Below are 16,476 nucleotides of genomic sequence, written 5' to 3'. Positions count from 1 at the left end.
TAATATCTACCTGAGAGTTACCATTAAAGATATTGAAAAAGAAAACCAGTCTGCAGTATTTCATTCTTTGATGCAGTGTAACGATACTGGCCTTTTTTCCATAGGATGGTGGTGTCTCGAATTAGCCTAGAGTCCAAAAGAGAACAGGGGAAAGCAGTTCGAAAGAAGCACATAATCGAGTTATTGGATATAAAGTATGCATTGGAATTCAAGATCCTGCTGCGGAACGTATCCACTTTAACCTAAGACGACGATCTTAGTGTTCAAGCAACAAGGGGAGAAATAAACATTTGATCGTTCTGATGTAGTGGTGCTTCCCTCCTACTGGGTGGAGCCTTCACTCCTGTGACCGATGGCCTTTGCCGCCCACGGGCGCGGCCCACCACCTTCCGCTGGTACTTCGATGCCTGGATAACACCGCCTTCCACTGGGCAAGGGTGACTGATGTTATGAGAGGGTGCTGTCGGGTTGTCAGGGTAGGCCGAGTTGTTATTGTATAGGGTTGTGTGTTGTGCGCCGATTGGGCATGTGTCCGGGTTGTAGGGGAGGTAGAGCTTGTTGAGGAAGCTGAGGTGGAGTTAGCTCTTATTTTGAAGTTGTCGCCAAGTGACAACCCCATCTTTCGGGAGGTGTCTGTGTCTTCCCGTCCATCTATCCCTCCGTCCGTCTGTGTCAGTATCTGTCTGTCTGTCTGTCTGTCTGTCTGTCTGTCTGTCCGTCCGTCCGTCCGTCCGTCCGTCCGTCCGTCCGTCCGTCCGTCCGTCCGTCTGTCTGTCTGTCTGTCTGTCTGTCTGTCTGTCTGTCTGTCTGTCTGTCTGTCTGTCTGTCTGTCTGTCTGGAACTTTTCCCGTGACGGAAGTGTCTGTGCCTCGTCACGGTTTTTTTTTTTCTAATACAAGGTTATTTTTGGCGACGGAGGCAATGGTGGGGATGTTAAGGAGGCCGCTTGTCGGAAGCGGTTTTTCACAGCGTCTTTATACTGTCTATGGGGGTGATTTTCGTAGTTCCTGCGAAGCGCTCTGGCGTGTGCATGGCGGCGTCCTAGGCGATGGTTTGGATGCACATTGTTTGTTATAGGGGTTACAGTGGTCCTTTGTTCAATGTGCTGAGGAGTCGGCATGGCGGGAGGTCATGACCTGTCGTCGTCGGATGTCATTTTCGGCGGAGCGTTGAGCTCCCTGGTGGCTTGGTACAAGCGTATGTTTTGACTGGTGAGTTGCGCCTGCACCATTTATCTGGGACTACTGTGTGCGCCGCAATCGACAATTCTGGTGATGGCGCTGTATCAGGCACTGCCGAAGTCGCGATTTACCGTCTTGCTTATTATGATGTCAACTGAATACGGAGAGTGCGATCGAATCTTTGGTACGGAAGATGGTATGCTATATATGTTATGCGACTAATTATGAATGTGTGAAAAATGCGCAGTACGTGGACGTAATTCAGATTGTGTGGTCTCTTTGGGATCTCGAACCTCATATCGAGAACTTGTGCAAAACGACACGTTGCGAAACGTAGCAGTAACGAGTTACCAGTCTATTCTGTAATTTACTTTTCCTTCGTCCTTTTCACGCGAGATTTCATTTTAGTGATAATTGTTGTCCGCAATACATTGATTAAGACGAGCATTGCTGAAAGCAATTCTTCAGTAAGAGTTTTTGAAAAATAGATGTCAAACTGTCTTTAATTTTGGAAACATAAACAGTCAAAAAACGTGAAGTCCTCAAAAAGCCTGATATTGAAAGTAGCGGCCGCGCCAGTTTTTTTGTAATGAAAAGGGAAGCATGACAGCGACAGTTCAACTGACATGATTTGAACGAAAACATCTTTGACTGAAGTCCGCCTGGCTGGGTTCTTGAAACAGCAGTTGAGTGGAAACGGTCGCCAAAAAAATATTTTATGTTTTCCCATCGTTTCGGGACCATCTCGGTCCCTTCTACAGGGGTGAATAAAATGTGTACCAGCAGTGGCGCTCTCCCTTTGTTAGCACGTGAAGCAGTCCACTAACGTACGCGGAGGTGTGCGTTCCTAGAGTCCTATTCATCGCCGCATTTGTGAGCCAGATGTGCCATGACTCGACATGTCGCCTCTTGAACAGGTTTGACTCCACGGCTAAGACGGTCACCTGCTCGATGGCTATTCCGTGGTCGCGCGTTCACAGTGTTCGGCGAGCAGGTTGGCTACTGTATACTTTAGCTGAATAATTAATTAATTCTGAAATATTTCATAAGCCAACCCCATACTTGGGACACGGGTCTTGGACCCCACCATGAGTAGACAAAAATAGATTGTGCTATGGCGCTCTTTGGCCATGATCATCATCATGCATCATCAATACATCATCGTCGTCATCCCTCTCCAGGACTATGTTCAGTGGCAGCGAACCGAAAATGCAGATGGTCACTTAGTTGCCTGTTAAGCACAGATACAAGGAAGAATGGCTCACCGTTATGAAAAAAAAGTGTAAATAATTGGCGGATAAACAAGTGTACACGACCAGCTCTGCCAGAATTGAGAATAAATTATCTCTATGCTCCCGCTGATAGTGCCACAAAAAGGTCGAAAAGTATAATACACGGGGCCTGTACGTTTTTTTCATGTAATGCATCAGTAGCAATATATATATATATATATATATATATATATATATATATATATATATATTAAGGATGCCAACAGTTACCGAAACCAAGGGGCATAGAGGAAAGTTTTTAATCTTTTTTTTATTTGTAGTGCCGATCAATCGGTTTAAACAAAATTACTTATAAAGCAGCAGAGAAAAACAACCATGCCGCCGGTGGGATCCGAACCCACGACCTCCGAATACCGCGTCCGGTGCACTTACCAACTGAGCTACGGCGACGGCTGTCCAATCTGCTGCTTTCGTGGGTATTTATGTTTACTGCGTGTAAGCGAACCTTGAAAATGTTCACCAGCGCCACCCTCGACCATAGCGGTGGACGTAGAGGTCGTGGGTTCGGATCCCACCGGCGGCATGGTTGTTTTTTCTGCTGCTTTATAAGTAATTTTCTTTAAACTGATTGATTGGCGCTACAAATAAAAAAAAGATTAAAAACTTTCCTCTATGCCCCTTGGTTTCGGTGACTGTTGGCTTCCTCAATATGTTTGTCGAACGAGCCCCTCATTTCCCTTACCTTGTCTGCTAATAGCTTAACAGGGGTCTCGGTTCTCGCAGTCTTGTTGCCATAGGTAGCATAAGAGGGCTCTGGCACAGTTTCCGCCATCGCCGTTAGATGACGTTCTACGTCACACTCGCGGTATTACAGGGCGTGCTATCAATATATATATATATATATATATATATATATATATATATATATATATATATATATATATATATATATATATATATATATATATATATATATGAGCTTCACCAAGAAAATGCTGCAAAAGTTGCGCACGTGCCCACCGGGAGATTTCCATTTACCCAAGCCTGCGTTGTCGAATCAGTGAGAAGGTTTGATAATCTCAATGAGACCCACTATTGCGAAACTGATGCCGGGAAACTACAGGCACTGCAAGGCTTCAGTGCGCCGATTGATGCCAACAAATAATTTTGCTTTGTGCCGGAGCTAATTTTAAAAAAGCTGTGGCGCACTCTCCCAGAAGCGTTAAGTTAAATGGAAAGCCTCGAAAAAACTTTCTGCCATCAGACATAAGGGCGGCGTCATCATCTTAATTACGCATTGAACTAGTCACACGCTGCAAAACGCTACAGGTTTGATGGTACGAAGAAATTGGAGCTCCAAATAAAAGGAATAGCGAAGGCAATCGCATACAGCCATTTTAAAAAGACGATATAAGCGGAATAGGTACTGTAAGCTCTTGGTTTACCATTATCCTTGCAGTGAACTCTTTATACCATACTACTATGCCCCAAGGAAGGCGTCACTAATTCTTCACGCTTCAACACTACAATAAAAAAAATCATGGCGCACTCTATCACAGGCTTTAACCAGGTAAGTATGAATCAGAACAACTTGTCCGGCCTCATCTGAAACTCTCCCCAACACTGAACGTGCGATATGAGGTGGATTTGGATATTACGGGCTTGAATAGCACATGCTTGACGCAAGGCTAACAATTCTAACGCCACTGTATGCAAAACGGACGAAAGGAGCTTCCGAAATATCTTATAATCTGCATGACATAACATCACCCTTCACATCAATCGATAACCTTCAACAGTCTTCAACCGGTTTCTGTTTTGATTTTAGGATTTAGGATGGGGTGTTCGGTCTTCAAATTTGGACGCAAATGCTTACATAATAAACAGAGCTGTTAACTTCGAAAGAAATAGGTGTTACTGAACGATAAGACGTTCTGCAGAATTCGCTTTGTACACTATTCGTAGAAGGAGATTTATGATCCTGCAGAGTGGAAATTGACAATTTGACGTCGTCTAAATTAATTTCCGCCCAAATCACTGCACGCTGCTCATCGTCAAGGTGTGAAAACGCTTCATGGAAGCGGTTAAAATCTGACTCAGTTTTAGTTCTGCCACACCCAAAAAGCTGCAGCCAATAGTAAAATAACGCAACTTGCATACCAGCGGTGCAAATGCAACTATTATTCCGTATTGGTTTCAAATACCTATTTGGAAACTGCGGCCAGCCGGCCATCACCAAGTGCCCTGTAAGATAGTTGGCCATCGGAGATACCAACGTGTTCGGTACTTAATTATGCCATCTTTATATTTTTCTCCGCCACACAGATCTAATTATCAATCGGTAATGTTAATAACTTGAAGATTCATTTCTCGGCTTATTCTTTCCACCTAACGCAGTTCATTCAGAATGCGCCCACAGCTCGCGCAGGTAAAGGCGCTTCATTAATGCGACCGTTGCTGATACTCCTATAACCAAATTCTCAGCCTTCTGTATAAACAAATCCTAGTTCAAAACCCTGGGAGTTAGTCACTTCTCCCTGTATCATTCAGGAAAATAATTTCAACATGCTGAGAAATTCATGCTACAGGAGATAATTATTCAGCTCCCAGATCTATCACCTAAGTTGGGGAATACGCCTACTGTACCTCCCTGTGAGAGCAGACACCGTGCAGTTACCGCTAGAAAATTTCACTCGTACTCAATAGCCGCGCGCACCAGGTAACGAGTCTGCAAAACGTAGATCATTCGAAGAACACTGTAAATTTCTGAAATGTATAGTATCGGTTTTTTGTTGGCCAAAATCACCATGGCTGAATTAAATGGCCAAATCGTTGAGCACCGGAGAACTAGATTCCTAACGCCCGCGAAACACTAATCGGTCCCCATTGTTTCAATGACCACTTCTGGCAGCAGAAGTATTTTGGGATCCGTGCGCACGATGTTAACCCTTCCAAGGAACACCTCACGCTGTTTGTTGTATTTGGTGTATAGCAGTGCATTTTTCGTTAGTCTGTGCAAGTGGGAACAGATCCCCATTTAACGGCCAAGATGTCGCCGTCGTCGCATTTAATGCTCCTGATCCGCCGCGGCTGCAATTGCCAGCGCCAGGAGCTAGAGAGTGAACTGACCCACTGATCATCTAGGCTTTATCATTTTGAATGTACAGATTATGGCAGTTGCTTTGTGTAAAAGCAGGCGTTATTGCCTTCCACACTGACCCAAAGGGGGCAGAGGTGGGCGACCTCATGAGGTTTCGACCTCATGAAGTCGACCTCAACCTCAAAATGACCTCAACTTCAAGTCGTGAGGTGAGGTAGGCGACGGCTCGAAATTTTGTGAGTTAGGTCAGCAAATCAGACCTCAACCTCACGCATGAGTTTGAAGTTGTGTGAGGTCGTCTTTCAGTGAGGTCAGAATTTTGAGGTCGAGACTTTTTACAGTTGCCATGTCTTACTACGAGTGCCGCTTCCGAATCGGAGTTGCAGCGCATCACCGCATTGTTCATGTAATGACGCTTGGTGTTCGGTTTTCCTTGTCTAGACAACCGGATGCCGCAGTCCGCTCTTAGGTTTCGGTGCTGCGCCGTAATATTCGCTCACCCCGAGCCGACAGGAGGACGCACCCCTCTGCTGTTCGTGGAAGGAGTCCTGCTGTCACAGAACGTCCCTTTCTCTCCCCGTTGCCCCGCTGGCGTAGCTGCCGTAGCTGCCTGCCGGTCGGCTGAAACCCCTGGGAGCGCGCAAAGCACGTAACTAACTTTTGACCCGCGATAGCTTTGCTTGATGTCGCAAACAATTAAGTTCAGTCCAACAAGCTCCCAATAAATTCGTCGCAGCGCGGATGGCCCCAAGGAAGACTGCTTCGTGTTCATGCTCGTTGCCGGAGCTGACGTCATGGCTCTTGCCTTGCAGTCGAATAAAGTGTATCCTGCTGTACATTAAAAGCTGACTTACAAGAAACTTGAGTAGTCAGCACAGGCGAGAGAATGTGATTGAGGCTGTTCCTAACAAGGACACTTGCTTATTTGATTAAAAAAAGCGCGAAGATGTGTGAATAGAACTAATTACATGCTCGCGCTGTGCTGCTGAGTCGCTCTTTCAAAGCTTCTAATATGACGTTTAATGGGGCACAATGTTACCTTCTCTTTTTAGTGTGCGAGTTTTGTTTGTTTGTTTCTAATCGTTCTTTTTTATTTTTTAGTATGGGATCATTTAGGTTGGCAGCCTACCTTTTACACGACCAGGCATATCTTTCCTTTAACTATTTTGCAGAGACCCATCGTTCATTTTAAACGGCTTCGCAAAGTGCTCACGCGGTGCTCGCGTGCAAAAAAGGAACGTCGAGCATGCTGGCGTACCATTTATCAGTTTAGTTTTGAAGGAAAACAAGTAATTGACTTAAAGCAGCTTTTCTCACACCGTCTGACGAAATGGTACCCAGAATTCTGTTGAGCCGTATGAGTATTTAGGCGGTTTTTTTCCCCGGCGTGGGGGGAGGTGGTAAGTAGGGGGGGGGTTCGGAAAAAGATTTCGCTGCAGGGAAATTTCAGCGGAGAGCCATGGTGTTCTTGATAGAGAGAGCGGCTCACGCTGCCCATTCTAGGCCAGTTGTTTTGACCCGTGTGATTTTAATAGTTGGCACAGTGTTCAAAGACGTAATCTATACCTTTCGTTCATAATGACGCGTGATCACCGAGTCATCGGAGAATTCCAAGGATTTTGAAACCATTACCATCGCCACCTGGACAGAAGTGGTGAAACCGGGGGAGGGTCTTGACCTAGCAGGAACATCAGCATCATCATCCCTAATTATTAGCTGCAGGTATTCCTCTTTTCCCGCACAATAATTGCCTTCGTTTTTTGGGTAGTGTACAATATTTAATCAATATTCTGGCAACTTTTAATTTGGTAGCGGTATATCATGCTTCCCCAGGCTCATAAGGGCACACTGTTAGTATCATCATCATCGCCATCATCTCGAGAGTCAAAGGCATGTGTCGTTGCATTATCTTTTGCAGTATGTCATGTATGAGATTGGGGGCGTTTACCTGCTGGACAATCTGAATGTCATTAATGTGGACCGGGTTGTGGGCGCTCTTTGTAATGCGCCTTGCGCGCATGTGTTTTAATGCGGGATCCATATGGATCTTGAAATGGGGTGGATGGTGGCCTGGTATAACAAGAAATGACATCGTTTTCCCTTGAGTAGGTGTGACGTCATATCAGCGTCGTCACGTGACTAGGTTTGATGGCACATTACATCGTTGTCGCGTGACCTGGTATGATGTCAGACTCGTACAATGTCATCACTAATTATATGTATTCTTCTTAGCGTTAAGTAATTATATTATTAGCATTAACTGCATATGTGACGTCATCCTCTTCGTGCGCGACTCTTCGGCTCGTGACGTCACATGGTGCCGTATCTTGCTTATACTTTTTGCGGATATGAGCTTGAACGCGAGCCATCTAATGCTTTCTCATTATAAAAGGAAGCCGTTCTCTTCTACACAGACATAAATACAACGAGACTCTGTTGGTGCACTAAAGTCGCAGCTTGGTAAGTGTTTTCGAAGACAACATACACAGGACTGAAGAGAGGATTCTCGCTATGCCGAACACAGCAAGAAAATCGAAATATACTGATATGCGTCTGCATAACTGTCGCATAAGAAAGTACATCGATGACCAGTTTCTTTATATTCGGTAACTATTGTCAAGCCTGAAAACAGTATCGTGAACACCCCCCCCCCCCCCTCCCTACTACTCCCACTTTCTGGTAGCTGGTGTAGAAGGTCTGTGTTTGAGAATTGCCGGTTCCTGCGTATATGATCGAGAGTCTTCCAATAAGAACAAGCATACTCGCAGCAGGTTTCCAAATATTGACACGTATAAAATACTCACCGACACACTAGTGGTAACCGTGTATGGGACACCCCTGCCTGCACGCCTTATACTTTCTGAGGGTTCATCCCTCATGATAAGCTTCTCCTATTGCATGCACAACAATAGTGTCTGTACACACCTTATTAAATAATACCATCATCATTTCGGCTTTCCTGTCTCAAAGGATTCTCAGAATTGTTTTTAACTGAAAAATTTCTTAATCGCTTTTCTGTTTTGTTTTTCGTTTGTTTTCTGTGGTCGAGCAGCCGACCTCAACCTCACAATTTGAGGTTTATGTGAGGTTGAGTCAGGTCAGCAGTGACCTCACGAAAAGTGTGGTGAGGGCGTCACAGGATACCTCAACCTCAACTGATGAGCTTCAGGTTGAGTGATGTCAGCAAATTTTTTTTGAGGTGGAGGTGATGTCGAGAGTTTTGAGGACAAATGCCCACCTCAGGTGAAAAAGGCGGACGCAAATTTTCATGATCCTCCTCGCCGTCATTCTTCAGATATACAACGGTCTTTCCACACCACAGAAGCCAAGGTGAAGGGCAGGACACTCCTTGTGGCTCTGCAGTAAAGGCACTGAGCGAGAGCTATCACTTCAAAGGCCTCTTTCGGTGGCTCCTGGTTGCGTGAGGAGAGTGCGCATTTGGGTGCCGTCGACTAGCGCTTGTAGCCTGTATTGAGCTGCCATAGAAAGATACCTGGCCTTATAACACCATACCTCCGTCATCCACCGGGTCTGGGACGGACGCTCTGTGCTTGGATGTGGGTTGGTTGCTACACAAGTTCGTACACCACTGAGACGTTATAGAATGTGCGAAACCTTTCTGAAAAATAATTTTATCCTTCTGCATACTGTAATCGATGAGAGAGGTTGTATTTTTTCTTTAAAGTCTCTGCTTTATAGAATTAGTCAGGAGAAATTCTCAAAGGGCGAGTGACGAGTACGTATGAATAAAAATCGTGGCTTTTTTAGTGTACACAATCCTTCGTAGTAACCACATTCATCTTATTGTTAAGAAGAATCCTTTCCGCTGTACAAGTTCTGTTGCAGTAGATTCCCCTGTGGACAAAAATAGAGACATTCCACACCAGTGCAATCGCGTTGTCAGTTCTTTCGCACTACTTTGTCGCACAGTGCAATTTTTTCGTAGCACAGACGTTGGGTCGACTAACGACTATGAAGGCCAATGCCGACATTTGTTCGTCGCCTTAGTTGTATACTACTGTTCAACGGGAAGACGGTGTGAAAGTAAAATACGATGGCAACAGACAACAGAGTTATATATTGAAAGCATACGTTTCGAAGGGATGTCTGCATGCGGAATTTCTAACAATAACAGGCATTGATTTCGCTGATGTCAACAAAGGTTCACCTGCTCGCTATAGACATGCTGTCTATGTTGGTCCAATCTTGAAGAAGGTCTGTAAGGTAGGAAGGCAGTCTCGGGAATGCACTATGTCCACACGATAATGGAGGTGTGCTTAAGAGGGTGCCAGTATCCCAGGGAATTGTTTGAGTTGTAGAAGGCTCTTCATGTCGCGTATAGCCACACTGAGGAATAGTAAGAGCTGTGGGATTGTTATTCTGTTTCCTTGTTTTGCAAGCGCATTTAAAACCACTGAATAATTATTTGTTGCAAGCAAGGAGTCTTAGGAAGAGAGGAACTATAGAGAGTTGAAGAAAAAATTGAAAGAAAAGCATACAAATTCTAGTCGGGAAATGAAGGAGTGAGTGTTTATACATCAAGATATATACCCAAGCAAGCAATTTTTGCAAATGCACTGTACGCGCCGGAAGAAGAAGTGGTTTCGTTCTACAAAGAAACTTTTTTCATACTTCATAGTTTAGGCAACATAACCAAAAATCTTATCTGTCACATTACCCTTGAGTGAATTGATGCCGGTCTTGGAAGACATTCTTTGTTGTATGAATCACAATTTCTTTGGGGGCTGCCACGTGTCCAGAGAATATTTCTCGGGACAAAAAAGAAGACCACACGGGCGTAGCTCACGCCTTGATGCAAGAAGCTCGCCTGGAGAGAGAGAGAACAAAACATTTATTGAAATGTCAATGAGATTAGCGGTGGGCCATCGTCTTCATCGTTGACGTCTGGCCTCTTCGCAAGGTCGGGCCCCTATTCCAGGGCTCCGCTGAGTCTTGCTGCTTCGCATGCGTGCTGCACAAGGCTCCTTTGGGCTGTGAGCTGGCTGCTGGTGAGCAGACCCTCCCTCCGTCAACCCGGCCTCACCCGCAGCCCGGCTGGAGCTCGTCTTGAAGACCCCTGTGGTAATTCGGCCATATCTTTTCCTCAACAGGACTTGTCGGGCTAGTTGGTTGATCATAATGCAAAAAAGACGAACTGCGCAACAAGAACACGGACGAAAGGGAGGCAGACACACACTAACGCAGACTTACAACTTTACTAAAGGAAGGAATACAAGGCAAATATATATAGCGATCCCAACGCACTTCAAATCTGATCAATATGGCACGTGACAATCTGCCCAGGCGATAAACAGACCACACAAGAACCAACGCTTACAAGATAATCTTATACCGGGCCGGCCCTTTCTATGAAAACAAAAAGCAAAGGAACGCTTAGCGACAGTGCACTCTTGAGAATTACGCGTTCTCCAAAGTAAGAAAATTCAAAACAAAACCACACCACTGTAGCCATCTGATACCACTGAAGCTCGAACCGCTTACAAGCGCAGGTGCTGACACCAAAACCAAGAGACGAAGCACACCCCCTTTTGAAAGCAAACAAAACGGGAAACAAGAACAACCACATCGGTTATCGTCAAAATCAAAAAAACAGTGAAAAAAGGCACCAGGTCAAAACCGTTGTTGTCTTAAACTGTTGTCCCGTCTTTCATCTTTTTGTTTTTTAAATGACTAGGTGCCTATTTTCACTGTTTTTGTGACGTAGCTTCTTGAGCTGATTCATGGTGTTTTTACCCTTTTGACCTGGTGCCTTTTTTCACTGTTTTTTTGATTTTGACGATAACCGATGTGGTTGTTCTGGACTGTCTACAACCGCTTGGACGCGGCAGCGTGCCGCCACGCCAAGCTATACCGCTGGTAGTGGGCATCACTATGCCAAAGGTTGGAGGAAGATGTCAGCTCGCCGAGGCTGTTTGACACCCTGCGGCGTATCACCAGAATCGCAGGCAAACCGTCAACCGTTGGCCGCCCGCGCAATCTCTAGCGGCCTCAGCTTTGAAGAGTTGGAAGAGCGGTTTTCCGATCGTTTCGCGCCGCCCAGCCCAGCAAATGCAGCTAACATAGCTGCTACTGAGAGCCCCAGAAGCGACGCCAGTCCCTCGTCCGTCGCCTCGGAACGTCCATGTGATGCGCTGTTCACCGCAGGCGGAACTGAACAATGCGCTGCAGCGTTGCCGCCGCCGCTCGGCGCCCGGACCAGACGGGGTGACATACCAGATGCTGCGAAACCTGGATGTGCGGCAACGACAGATCCTCCTGCAGCAGATCAACCTGGTGCGGAAACGCGGGGAGCTACTTGGGTAGCCAATAAATAGCAGGCGCGGAGCCGTTTGTGCACAGTAGTTGGTAGTATAACCTCTTCCTGTCCGGGGGCAGGAACTGCAAGCTGAACTTCAAATGATACGCCAAGAACTTTCGTCCAATGGCTATCCCTACCATTTTATGAAAAGGATCTAAAAAAATATTTTGCAACCGAGCTCTTCCAGTCGTAAGGTTTTCACCGCCACTGCTGGAATTCCATATGTACGGGGTATAAGCGAAGCTTTATCCCGTATTTTCGCCAAATATAACTTGCGCATCGGACACGTGCCTTCCAGCAAACTTCGAAGGATGCTGGTGAATGTCAAGGACCCCCTGCCAGATAACTGCGTTTCCCGGCGTTGTCTACCGAATCCCGTGCGGTGATTGTAGCCACGTTTACATAGGCGAAAAGGAAAAATTTCTCAGAAGATTGAAAGAGCATCAGCGCGATGTTGATAACCACAAAGTGGCTTCCAATGCGATTGCCGAGCACGCGCACGAAAAAACGCATGATATCGCCTGCGACAACGCCGCAATTATTTACAAAGAGCGGAACCTGACGGCACGGCTGTTGCTTGAGTCATCATTTATCCAGACGACACCTGATACTATGAGCCGGAAGGAAGGGACGATGCCACCCGTGTACATAAAGTCATTACGTCATATTCTGGGTATTTAAGTTTCGACCACAGCCATTTTAGCCTCATTGTGAACAAGGAACCCGTACGGGTTCCGAAACGTCAATTTGTTTTTACTTTGGCTTCGTCAGTGACTGTAATCTTTTGCTTCTACTAATGTTTGACCAGACGAGCTTTCGTCGAACCCTTGACTATGTCCGCTACAGGAGTGCTTTTGGACAAGACGTCGTCACGAGAATACGCCACTATGTTTCACTCACCTCCAGAATCACCGCTTTCAGATCCCATCCTAACTTCAACTTGGCTTGCAAGAGAGAGAAAACCTGGTGCCCAAGTCTATTCGTTTGCAGACACTGGTACGGACGTCCTGGGGACACCACATCGTTCGACAAGCGGAGCGGAGACTCGTCCAAGCACGTCCTCAAGAATGTCGTCAAAACATCAAGAACTTGGAAACTGAAGCCTTTTTTGCCCGGCGACAGCTGGAACACACCATTCAAGGTGATTTCATTGACGTTCAACTACACGCCAACTTTATTGCCATTTTGAGGGAGCGCCAGTGCACGACGTCTCTGGAAAGGAAACTTCAAGCTTTACGGCCGTGTGGTACAAGGAATGTACAAGACGTGGTTAACTTGTCCTCCTACCAGCCATCAACCGCCGGGACATCCATCCTCTCCCGCGGTCTGAACTTGAATACCGGTCGTGCACCGGATAAGAGGAAGGTAATCTGCTCTGTGGAACAAGCAGTGAACCGGTTGCCGTCGGCAGTCCTGAACTAAGCACGCTCCCGCGCCATTGGCATACTTTCAAAATGGCGGAAAGACACAAGGCTTTCAGTTCCCGAGAAACAAGCCATCAGGAATCTGCGCTGCAACCGTAGTATTGTTGTTCTACCTGCGGACAAAGGCAACGCCACTGTGCTGCTAGACACGACAGACTACGATGAAAAATTGTGTGGCCTGCTTGAGGACCGAACAACATATACCGCCCTCGCGAGCGACCCTACTGGAGTGCTTCAAAGGAAGCTACAAGAGCTCCTGGCAGATACATTTAAGTTCATGCCCCCGGACAGGAAGAGGTTATACTACCAACTACTGTGCACAAACGGCTCCGCGCCTGCTATTTATTGGCTACTCAAGATCCACAAACCAGGCGTTCCGTTGCGGCCCATCGTGGATTTCAGCAGGTCACCTCTTTACAGCCTTTCCAATTACCTGCACAGTGTAATAGGTCCCTTGGCCGGTAGAGCCGCAACACATGTGGCCAATTCCTGCGACTTTGTTGAAAAGGTGCGCAACATACAAGTGGACGAAGAAGATATAATGGTGTCTTTCGACGTCACGTCACTGTTCACCAGCATGCCGGTCAGCATGGCCGTCTCTAAGTGCGAAGAGCTTTTGCAGAGGGACACCACTCTCGCTGAACGCACTCCGTTTGACGTTCCAGACCTTTCTAATTTACTACGGATCTGCCTCAGCAATACGTATTTTACATATTGCTCGAAGTTGTACCAGCAGACTCACGACACTGCCATGGGCGCCTCCATTTCCGTAACGACCGCAAATATTGTAATGGAAGCATTAGAAACGGAAGTCCTCAGTAAATTCACACCTCAACCCAAGCTTTTTACCGCTACTTAGATGATTGTTTTTGCATTCTACGAAAACAGGACGTCTCCCGGTTACTGCAACAATTGAATTCTTTCGAGCAGAGACTACAGTTCACGGTCGAATATGAGCAACAAGGCATTCTCCCGTTCCTCGACGTATTAGTACAACGCAAGGGCGATGGACTCTCCTTCAAAGTATACCGAAAACCTACGCACACAGGAAAGTACTTAGACTTTAATTCAAATCACCCGATTGCCCACAAAAGATCCGTTGTGTCATCTTTGGTGAGGGGTGCGACACGAATCTGCAAAGAAAATGAAGATTTGCAAGCTGACTTCAAATGATACGCCAAGAACTTTCGTCCAACGGCTGTCCCTACCATTTTGTGAAAAGGATCAAAAAAAATATTCTGCAACCGAGCTCTTCCAGTCGTAAGGTTTTCACTGCCACTGCTGGAATTCCATATGTACGGGGTATAAGCGAAGCTTTATCCCGTATTTTCGCCAAATATAACTTGCGCATCGGACACGTGCCTTCCAACAAACTTCGAAGTATGGTGGTGAATGTCAAGGACCCCCTGCCAGATAACCGCTTTCCCGGCGTTGTCTACCGAATCCCGTGCGGTGAATGTAACCACGCTTACATAGGCAAAACGGGAAAATTCCCCAGAAGATAGAAAGAGCATCAGCGCGATGTTGATAACCACAAAGTGGCTTCCAATGCGATTGCCGAGCACGCGCACGAAAAAACGCATGATATCGCCTGGGACATGGCCGCAATTCTTTCCAAAGAGCGGAACCTGACGGCACGGCTTTTGCTTGAGTCATCATTCATCCAGACGACACCTGATACTATGAACCGGAGGGAAGGGACGATGCCACTCGTGTACATAGTTACTACGTCATATTCTGGGTATTTAAGTTTCGTCACTGCCATTTTATCCTCATTGTTTAAAAGGAACCCGTACGGGTTTCGAAACGTCAATTTGTTTTTACTTTGACTTGGTCAGTGACTGTAATCTTTTGCTTCATTGGTTTTTTATTTACTTATGTTACGTCTAATTTTAGTTTTTAAAGCAGTACACGATTTCCTCTCTTGTCATTCATGACATGGCTACAGCCACTGAGAGCTGTTGGTATGGATGTATTTATTTGCTGTTGCCAGCGGCCAGCATCTATTGGGCCTTGCGTGCTTCCTGCCTTCGGCTCTGTCATCCCTCCTGATCCGTTCATGGTAGTTATTCTTTTTCAGTGATGCATAACTTAGCTGAATATTTAGAAAAATATTTTCAACATATGCTTGCAGCTAGGTTTAGAAATGCATGCAAACTCTACATGCACTTCACAGCAGTACCTCAGCTTATAATTACCGGAACTGTAGACTTGTACAAAATATAATCGCTGATGTAGCTCTTGACGCAGCTGCTGTTAACATAAACGTGCTTTGACATATCACACCTGTTGCCTGGTATGCATATGTGTCCTCGTAAAGGACCTATATGTTCTTTTATCCCTTTAAAAACATTGTGCTCTACAATGATGGTTTACCAGTATTTCTGATACAGAGACCTAATTGTCAGTCAGTAATGTAACATTGCACGATGACACCAATCCTTGTATGGCATAGCATCCTTGCAATGCTCTGGGCAAGCTGCTGTCAGCACAGATTTATTGCTGGTTTATTGCCATAGCATATGGTTATACTGCACAGATGGTACCTCTACCTTAAAGCTGCATCCATGAAAAAGTGAAATTTAATTGAAGGAAAATTCAAGGAAATATAACAGTAACTGTCTAACATTTTGGTGGACACTTGAACCGCGATATAAGGGAGGGATATAGAAGGGAAGTAATGAAGAGCTGCTCATGCGCGGGCCTGATGCCCATGTTAGATGCCCCTCTTTATTTAAACATACCTCGCAATTTACACATTTGGTGCAAAACAAACATGGGACTTGAATGCTCACGAGCACCCTCATGTCTGTAAAAGAAAGTGCCAGTGTTGCCGTACTTAATAGCTTTGCTCTTAAAAGCGCAGCTGACTGCTGCTCAAAATTGAGAGCATAAATATGTCTACTTTTCCTCATGTGCAGTCCGCGGTGCTGATGCCATTTGCAATGGTGATTGACATTGAGTCGCATGATGCGCAGTCCGTTCCTGGAGTTAGTGATTTTGTCTGTCGTGTGAATGTGCTGTTAAATGTAGTGCAGAACAATGGTTCTCCAGTTCATTTTAGGTAACTGTATCACGTGTCACATGCTACCACCCTTTTTCCTCAAATTTCCTAATCTCATTCAGCCATCTGATTGCCACCCATTCATGCATTCACCTACCCTTGGAATCCTCCCAGTGTTTTAGTGTGGTATTACGTATTTCTCTCTGCATTACACAT

The 16,476-nt window shown here is 45.8% G+C and overlaps 1 protein-coding gene across 1 annotated transcript; it reads left to right on the top strand.

The window, feature by feature from the left end:
• The first annotated feature begins 1,118 nt into the window (after window positions 1–1,118).
• LOC144121183 (uncharacterized) lies at window positions 1,119–14,115 on the top strand. Its single transcript, XM_077654256.1, has 2 exons — window positions 1,119–1,197; window positions 13,298–14,115. Exons 1-2 carry the CDS (start codon window positions 1,119–1,121, stop codon window positions 14,113–14,115), a joined length of 897 nt encoding a protein of 298 aa, XP_077510382.1.
• The last annotated feature ends 2,361 nt before the right edge of the window (window positions 14,116–16,476 follow it).

Source organism: Amblyomma americanum, chromosome 1 (assembly GCF_052857255.1).
Source record: "Amblyomma americanum isolate KBUSLIRL-KWMA chromosome 1, ASM5285725v1, whole genome shotgun sequence".
NCBI lineage: Eukaryota > Metazoa > Arthropoda > Arachnida > Ixodida > Ixodidae > Amblyomma > Amblyomma americanum.
The sequence above is the reverse complement of the archived record's forward strand: the minus strand, read 5'-3'. Positions and strand labels throughout refer to the sequence as shown.